At 36.8% G+C, this 9,553-nt stretch overlaps 1 protein-coding gene across 1 annotated transcript; it reads right to left on the reverse strand.

The window, feature by feature from the left end:
• Positions 1 to 241: 241 nt before the first annotated feature.
• Positions 242 to 3,857, reverse strand: LOC113338066 (probable ATP-dependent DNA helicase CHR12). Its single transcript, XM_026583585.1, has one exon. It carries the CDS (start codon positions 3,747 to 3,749, stop codon positions 450 to 452), a length of 3,300 nt encoding a protein of 1,099 aa, XP_026439370.1. The 5' UTR covers positions 3,750 to 3,857; the 3' UTR covers positions 242 to 449.
• Between the last annotated feature and the right edge of the window lie 5,696 nt (positions 3,858 to 9,553).

The following is a 9,553-nucleotide window of genomic DNA, read 5'->3' on the forward strand; positions in this document are numbered from 1 at the left end:
ATCATAAAATGAAAGCGATATTTCGCCAAGTGCTCAGGACCAGATTGCTATGCGTGCGGGTGATGTTTCTGCAGTTGTTGCTGAAAACCTGACAGACAAATGAGGGTATTTTTTCTTTCTGTCAACAAAACTATGGGTTAAGAGTTCCAAAAATATGGAACTGAGATTTACCAGGTCCAATTTGCTGCTGGTGTTTATTTTCAGCTATTGTAAACCATCAAGTATTCTCGGCACAATCAAATGATTAAGAAAATCTAATGACCTCTTTCATAAAACGTCAGAAAGTACAAGGGCATTTAAGGCTTCAGAAATTGTATTGATTTTTTCTTTTTCTTTTCTCTTTCTAATCTAAGAATTACAAGACTTCAAGAACATTTCAGCCAGAATTCATCTACTTCCTCTGACCATTAGGTGTCTGCTGCCTGTCACACATCAGATGTTATTGCAGTTCATCTCTTTCTCTTGTGGGTCGTCGGTGTGATCCCATCATCACCTCTCAGGGCACTACCACTTCCAGGTACAGGAATTCTGAACCTCAATGGAACAGATTTCAGCCTTTTAGGGGTTCGTTCGGCGTAAGTAGACTCTGATGCTTCTTCACTGACCATTGATTCGTCATGGTTTCTTGATTCAGATAGTATTTGATATCCCCTTGCATTTTGACTGGTTGATCGACTGGTCTCGGGAGCAAGAGTTTCTCTCCTTTTGCTTTTTGCTTCAAGTTTTGCCAAGTCTTCTTCATGTTCTATAGCTTTCATCCATTGTAGGTCACTCAAGTTGTCAGCATAAACAACTTCTTTTCTTTGTCGCTTGCCTGTAAAGAAGCCACTATCAGGTTCTGGCTCTTTAGCTTTTTCTGCCCTTGCAGCTGAGTGTACCCAATCGGGGACTTCATGGTCCTCCATTAACCTTGATCTGTACTTCTCCCTTTGTCTTCTCTCTTCATCCATCAACTCGAACATCCTGAATTCAGCATCTGACCGTGCTGCAAGGCGGTTGATTTCTCTCTCGCTAGGTACATCTGTTCCCAATGAGTTTGTACCTCTACGCATGATCTCCTTCAACATCTCTTTTCTGTCCTCAGCTGTGGAAGTAGTATTGAACAATCCTGCCTGAATAACCTTGGCATCAATACCCATTTTCTGTTTCGCGCGTTCCAAGATAACCTCTTCAACGGATCCAACACTAACCAGAACAAAAACTCTAACTTCCTTCTTTTGACCAATACGATGTGCTCGATCTTCTGCCTGTTGATCCATTTGAGGATTCCAATCACTGTCAAACATTATCACAGTATCCGCAGTTTGTAAATTTAGACCTAAACCCCCAGCACGGGTACTCAATAGAAACATGAAGTAAGGAGAGTCAGGTGCATTGAACTGCTTCAACAAAGTCCCTCTATCTTCCGTCTTCGTTGATCCATCCAGCCTTAGAAACTTATAATTGTGAAGTTGAAGGTAAATTTCAAGAATGTCGATAAGACGGGTCATTTGGGAAAAAAGTAAAACTCGGTGCCCTGCTTTTTTAAGTTTTGGAAGTAAGCGATCAAGCAGTTCGAATTTACCTGAAGCCCTGGCAATCTCCTCTCTTTGCCAAATGTTATAATCCCCCACGAACAAGTATGGATGGTTACAGCACTTCCTGAGTTGCATTGACAAATTCTGAAGACTTTTTGAGGTGCCTAATTCAGTATCCTGGCCAACCCTCCGGTAATCGGTGACTTGCTGGTAGTAAACTTTCTGCCATGCTGACAGATCGCATTTCAATATGACCTGAGTTTTCTTGGGGAGGAACTTCTCCACCTCAGCTTTCTTCCTTCTCAGTATGAAGGGCCTTATAACCTGATGCAAACGGCGGATAATCAATAGTTGTTCTTCATCTGTCAGAGAAACATCGCATCTGTCTGCGAAAGGTGCACTAAACCATTCCTCAAAATTCTGCACCGAATTAAAAATGGTAGGCAGCAGAAAATTTAGCAAGGCCCATAACTCTTGCAGATTGTTCTGTATTGGAGTTCCAGTTAACAGAAGTCTACGCCGAATGTGATATCCTTTTACAAGGGTGCGCACAAGTGCACACTCATGATTTTTCAACCGATGCCCCTCATCAACAATCATGTAATGCCAGTGAATTTTCTTCAGATATGCCTTGTCTCGCATTATCAAATCATAATGAGTAATCATCACGCTGAACTTGTACTCTCGTGAATATTTCTCCCGCATTGCCTTCCTTTGATCCATTTTCCCATCATATAAAATGGTCACAATCTTAGGAGCCCACGTTTTGAATTCGTTAACCCAGTTAGGAAGTACAGCTTTTGGAGCAATAATCAAATGCGGGCCTGTAACATTCTTGTTCTCCCCGAGATATGCAATTAAGGCTATGGTCTGAATTGTCTTACCTAGTCCCATCTCATCAGCTAGCATGCCATTTAAATTATTATTGAACAAAGAAACCATCCATTGAAGGCCTTCTACCTGGTAAGGCCTTAGTTCTCCGCCTTCAAGCATGGTTGGTTGCGCTGTTATCGACTCCTGAATTGAATGGATAGCGGAATCATACTGAAATTGGCCCTCTAGTAGATCATTTGACTTCACATTGGTGTCAGAATCATCCAGCATATCTTCATCTCCCCCTGGAGCCAATTCCGCTCGGCTCTCACTCTTAGAACAATCAAGTTCTGCATCTTTCTGCTTTTGAACAGCAGCTCCCAACTGCATAAGAAGATCATTAGTTTTGCCAAGAAACATCGTTAACCTTTCATTCTTGCTCTCCTTCACCAATCTCTCATAAGTCTCCACATCATTAACTTTCAGTGCTTGAAATCTTTCTTTCTCCTCCCTTGTAAGACGTTGCTTAACACGTTGCGTTTGCTGTCTGTGCCATGTCAGGACATAATCATTTCTATGTTTCCTGCGTTTCAAAACAGCTTGTACATGCATTTGAAATTCACGCGACGCATTAAGAATTTCCCCAAAGAATTTCCTCTGCCTGATTTCAATCCGGCTCTTTTCCTCCTCCCCTATCCTTGACGCCGTCTCAGCATCTCGCTTCTTACCCCGCTGTCGGTCATCTCTTTCCGTAGCAAACGCATCTGCAATACCATACATCCTAGGACCAGGCAATCGCATTAACCCCCAATCAAACAATTGCTTGTCAGCATAAGCACATTTCTCACTCAACCAGTACTCATCGCTTACATTACACCGAACTTTACTTTGTAAATCCGCTAACTTCAACCCATAAAGCTCAATTAAGCACTTCATCTGCAAATCTTCTCCTCTACTTGAAGGTAACTTTTGAAGCTCGGACAATCGATGCTGAATGTTGGTTCTTAAACGATCTTCTTCAGATTTTCTTAACCCGGCGCCAGACACGCAATTTCTCCGTTGCTGTACAAGTGCATCCTCAAATTCTTCCATCAAATCCCCTCCTCCATTCAAGATCATCCCATTCTTAGCATCTTTCTCCCTCTGAAGACCATCATCTCTGACACCACCACCACCGGCGACATTCTCTTGAACCACCACCAAATTATGACCAGAAACCCTAGTTTTCTCCGCAATTGAATCTCTGTCAACAACAAGATCACCACCATCCTCATGATCTGGAGAGTAGATAGAATTGAGGGTATCGAATATATCCTGTGGAAGAGGTAGATTTCTTGAGACGAGATTCAGAGCACAGATCAATGTCTTGGTGTTCTGTATACGTTGCCGACTGTTGATCACATCCTCATTCAGAACCATGGTTGGTTATTTATTTACCCGCGGGAAAATTATAACCCCAATTCCAAGCCCGGACGGTAATTCTCTCGTCTTCTTAGATGGGTAGATTTCTAGGGTTTTCACTTTCTCTGTTTGTTTCTTTACTTTTCCTTCCTTTTGACGGAAAAACCTAAGGGCTAACTCGTTTTTGGGGACTGGTGGGGGATATAGCCGTATAGACTAGTCTGATAAGGGGTGTTTTATTTATTGGAAATAGTACTAGTGTCCTTTCTTTCTCTCACAATCCTATCCTGTTCCTGTGCGGGTTAGAAGATCGGATACTACCTTTATAGCACGTGGATTTACAGATGTAAATTTTCGCTGATTTTAGGAAATAAAAAAAACAACACTGACCTGAGTTCGAAACTCGATAAGTATTTTTTATCTATGAGATAGAAAAATCTGGAAACATAAAATCGGAGGTTAGGATGGGGGCAAAATTTGAAATGAGTTCTAGAAACAAAATAGTTAACTTTTTAGTGTTTGACTTTGGGAATTGACTTTCTCTAATAATTAGAGGGTATTAATTTGGACAGTAGTTCCGGACAGACTGTCCATTTGAACCACTAGAAAACCGTATAGACACAAAAATTAGGTGGGTCACGCTCTTTTGGGAAAAACATGAGGTCGTTTTTGGTGCTTGAGTCTATGCGGTTTTTAAGTAGTTTGAAATGGGTGGTCCGTTTAGAATTTTTGTAATTTGGATACTTATAGAAATAGAAATGCTTCTGTTTCTTCAAAAGATAGAAGTCGATTGCAAAAGTCGGAAGCGAAACAATTCTCTTTACAAAAAAAAAATAATTATTTTTTCTTGCTTTTGAAAGTAGTTCAATTGTGTTCTTGGATTAACTTCTGACTTTTTTTTTTCTTTTATGAAAGTCGAGAAGTACTAGAATTTTGCAAGAGGCTAGAACCAGTACTGCAATTTTGCTACTACACAACCATTTGCTAAGCCCACCCAGATAAACAAACCCAACTAAAAATATTTTGTTCAGCGGATTACTCCGGCCTCTTTAATTAATTTTGTTTCAAAAGAGATTATTAGGGTAATATAAGAATTGTTAGTGTGAATAACAGAAGTTAGGGTTTGTTTATTTCCTCTGTTGAAAACAATAGACAATACTTTCCGTCGTCCTCTCTTTGGAATAGATGAGCGTGAGTTCAACGATCAGATATTGAAAAGAGAACATAATTATCTTGTAGAGCATCGCCGCATCATCACCAAATACAATTGTAAGGATAATAGTAGAACCGATGATTACCCTTTAGAAAAGATTAGAGCAGATGAACATCAGATGTGCGCAATTTGTTAAGAATATATATGGAACTTGGAGGATGTATTACTAAGTGTTCACATAAGTTCCATTATAGTTGTATATCAAACTGGACGGAAAATAAAAATACTTGCTTTCTTTGCAGGTCTGTGATACCCGTAGTGGAGTCTGCCCTGTTTTCAGTAGACTAGTCTAATACAGTAGAAACACTATATAAGAATATCCTAGGGACTACAACAGAAAAAAAAAATTATATGGAGGTTTTCATATATGGAGGTTTATCTTGAACAGATAAAAAAAAATATTATTGTAAATATACCTAGAAACGCCAAAATGCACCTGAATAATACAGATAATATTTAAATTTTGTTTACTTTTACATATATGAATATATGAAGTTTATTATGTAACATAATCAACACAAAACTCAACCACGACACGGAACATCAGCAAACGAAATCATATAACCCAAGAAATTTATATCGAGTTGAGCTATAAAAAACATCTAATCCACAAAGTATCTTGCAAACTAGTTATAAGTATCTCTTCGTCTTAAACTTTGATGTATGGCAAAACCTATATCATTTAAATTATAATGTCAATTATTAATTCTTATATGGAGGTAAGTTCCTTAAGACGGGACTGGAAAAAAAATATGACTTATATATTCCGATATGGAGTTTATTCAAATATAGCTGGCCCGAATTGGGACCAGAAAATTTTAAAATACTTGGAGGTTATTTCTATTGGGAGTATTCCAATATAGAGGTTCTACTGTACATTTTTTTTTGTTCCTTGTTTAAGTTTAATTTCTTCTATTTTTTCATCAAATAATAATTTTTGTTTTTGATTTCTATTCCAATTTCTGTTGTATATAAATCTGCTTGTGTATTGCAACTTCACAGACCCCTCTTGGCTAAGTGTCGCGTTCACACGTGGAATTTCCTCCATTTTAAAGTTTCAAAAACAAAACTGATGAATGCACTAATTCGAAATGAGAAGTCTACAATATTTTTGATTGATAAATAAGACATTTTAAAGAGAAGTTTGCTTTCATGCTGCATAGACATATGGTAGAAACATCTACGAGTGATGTATATGGTTTTTCATCTGCTTATATTTCATTATATAGCGCTTTAGGTATAAGATGTCGGATGCTAACCACAAACACTCAGTCTGACACAACTTTTCTTATTATTGGTCTTTGCTGATATATAATGTCAGATCAGTATAGTTTGGGAAACCAAAAAAGTGAATAAAGGTGTACTTTATAGTAAAATGGTGGGTTTTTCCAAAAAAAATCCACCATCTTTTGAGTGGTCAATCACTCAATTAAGAGTGGAATGAAACTCGTTAGTTGTAAATTATTTGAGGACTATACAGTATTATGGATAGTTCATGATGCATCAAAATGTTTCATGTAAACCTACTCAACGTGGATCGGAGGTCGTTAGGAAGCAAAGGGTCCTTTTACATGTTTGATTTAGTTCTTTATGATCCAACTAGCTCCAAGAATTTCTCAATCTTGGAGTAAAAAAAAACATGGTTCATCCATGTGTGTGTATATATTTACAGTTCATCCATATATATATATATTTACGGTTACCTACAATTCGAAAAATCCAAAACAACCATTAATTGTGCTTACAAGACATCTAATTAAGCTGGATGTGCAACTGCGCACCCATGTTCTAAGCTGGCTCTGCCCTGAGTCGACAAGGAGAGACACCAAGATATCTAAAGATATTCTATTACAATTCTCTTGGTGAGAATTTTTTGGTTCCAACTTATTTGAATTTTTTTTATTGATCGGTAAAGAATTTGATGCTTGTTTTAATTTTATCCTGCTTTTCATCGAGTAATTTATTTTCACTCAATGAATGAATTGGATATTTGAATTTTGTCATGTGTATTTACTTCAATGAATTATTATAAATATTATTGCGCCTAAAACATATAACATGCATGCACACCAATAACCTGAATTCGAAACTCGTGAGCATCAAAACTTTTATCGACCTGTTACAACCCTTTAGGCCCGTCCCTATGCACCACGACAAAATTCTGTATTTGACATACCAGGTGGCATTGCAAATGAGTTGTGCCACTATTGTCAATGGCGCCAATGATAAAAACATTATCGACGGGTATAATAATAGTATCGCTCGATTCAACGACTAGGGCCAATGGCTAGTTCTTTCTTTCCTATAAATAGGTAATTTTTAAACTAAAATTTTACACCAAAATTTTTACATAAAGTTTTTCTTTATTTCTCTCTTTCTCAATCTATTTTTTTCCAAAATTTATCAAATGGCAGAGTTTCAAACCCAACTTGATTTGGCAACGTAGCTTGACTTTTCTGGAGCAGTACTTGAAGGTGTTTTTGATAAAATATGTGATAGTTATAAAGAAATAAGTAAAAAACAAAGAAGTCTTCAAGTTTTGGATGTTAACCAACTCAACCTGCAGCTAAGACAAGGCAAAGAAGAGTTCAAGGCATGGAAATCAAGGTAAAGAAAATTTTAAAGGAAAAGAAGAAGATAAACAAAAGAAACTCTGTTCATGAGCACATTGATTGGAAGTTATGCGAAATGAAGACGTTAAACAAGATGAAGAACATTGACCTAGATTTTTATTTTTAAAAGTCTATATTCTAAATTATTATTGTTTATAGCGCGTTTGGATACAATTTTGCTTATGACTTCTGCTTTTCCAGAAGCAGAAGTCAGAAGTCCAGATATTTTGCTTCACAAAAAGTCGACTTTTCTGCTTCTAGAAGTCGTTCTGAAATTCCACACCCAAACTGATTTCTTGCTTTTTGACTTTTAGAAGTCAAAAAGCTACTTCTGGATATGCATCCAAACGCCCTATTAGTTTTATGTCTTGTAAAGTGACTATTAATGATTAATTCGAAGTTTATAAAAAAAAACTTACTTGTTTATGAATTCGAAAATTTGTCTCATATTGTTGACAGTATGAGCTTATACTCTATTCTTAATTCATTGTTACATCAAACTTAGACTTACACTTACATTTTAATAAACTAAGAAAAATATTAAACATCTACTCAGGCTTAAGTTGACAATTAAGAAATTAAAACATAAACTCTGAATTATATCTGGGTAACATTTTTAAAATTTCAAAAAAACTTCCATATTGGAAGTGTTTTCCGTAGATGCGACGCCACTCCACCTTACATCTTGCTTGAATGTCCATCATGGTTTCACCACTCCTCATGTTTTCAGCCTCAAGCATTACTAAAGCAACATACTTAATAATTTCCTTACTGATTGTATTGAAGCGATGATCAACAAGTGGGCATTCCGATTGTTGAGGTTGATTGATTCTTCCTGAAATCTCTCAAATATGTTTTGCCAAAATGGTTGGGCATGGATTGCACCACCAATGATAGGATGATCAGGAAAAAAACATAATTCCTGCAAATACATTCATCTCCCGCAGTAGTAAATTTTGGTAATCACCTTCTTATTGGGTTGTTGGTTAACAACTCCTTCATTTTCAAAAGCATGTTGGTTTTCCATAAACTCAGCCATGTTCATATTTTCAGCCATTCTATTTGAAGAATTGGAAGAGTGGTGAAAAGTTTAGTAGATGTGTGAGATTGAAAAAATTTGGTATGAGTTGAAACGAATTTGAACTTGAGTATTTATAGGAGGACGAATTCCTGACCGTTGGATAGAAAACATATGAGCGATGATCTAACCAACGAGCGATAACGTGACTACTGCTGGTGCTATGATGATCAGCGAGCGTTATATAGCGATGGACATTCTATCGCTCGCTGGAAACTACATCGTGTGCGCATTGGCACATATGTCTGTCACTTTGACATACCCATAATTGATCGAAATTTTGATAGTGGTAAAAGGTTGTCGTTCACTCGGACTTGATGAGATTGTTTTTAAGAATTAATAAACTAAAATAAAATAAATAAGAAAATATATATACACAAAATAAAGTCACAGGATGAAGAGGGACCGGGACTCGGGATTCCACTGTTTTTCATGTTCATGGGATTCATAAATTTATCCTAGACATTTATAGCTCAAAAAAAAAGAACTAATGACTCTATTCTTTGCCAAAGTAGATTTCGTAAAACATCAATTGTAAATTACAAGCATAGTGTATCTAAAGCACCTAAGACTAAGCATACACTATCTAACAAGATAACAATTGATTAATAGAAATCATAAATCATTTAAAATCGGTGCAAAATGTAAATAAGGAATTAATTAAATTACCCCAAGGATAAAATCCAGCTTCCTCCGTTGTCCCAGTGATGGGTTCTAGCTCCACATGGTGAAAACACACTCAAAGGAATTTTTTATTGCTCAATAGGTGTTTACAAAGAGGAAAATATAACTCAGGCAATTCACAACACTGAAAAGGCGTTACAGAGATCACCGTTACAATAATTGTTACAAACTGAAGGTAATCGTTAGAAACTGGCCGTTACAAACTGTTAAATATGCGACCCTTAAAACGACAATT

Source organism: Papaver somniferum, unplaced genomic scaffold, assembly GCF_003573695.1.
Source record: "Papaver somniferum cultivar HN1 unplaced genomic scaffold, ASM357369v1 unplaced-scaffold_18, whole genome shotgun sequence".
In the NCBI taxonomy this organism is placed as follows: domain Eukaryota; kingdom Viridiplantae; phylum Streptophyta; class Magnoliopsida; order Ranunculales; family Papaveraceae; genus Papaver; species Papaver somniferum.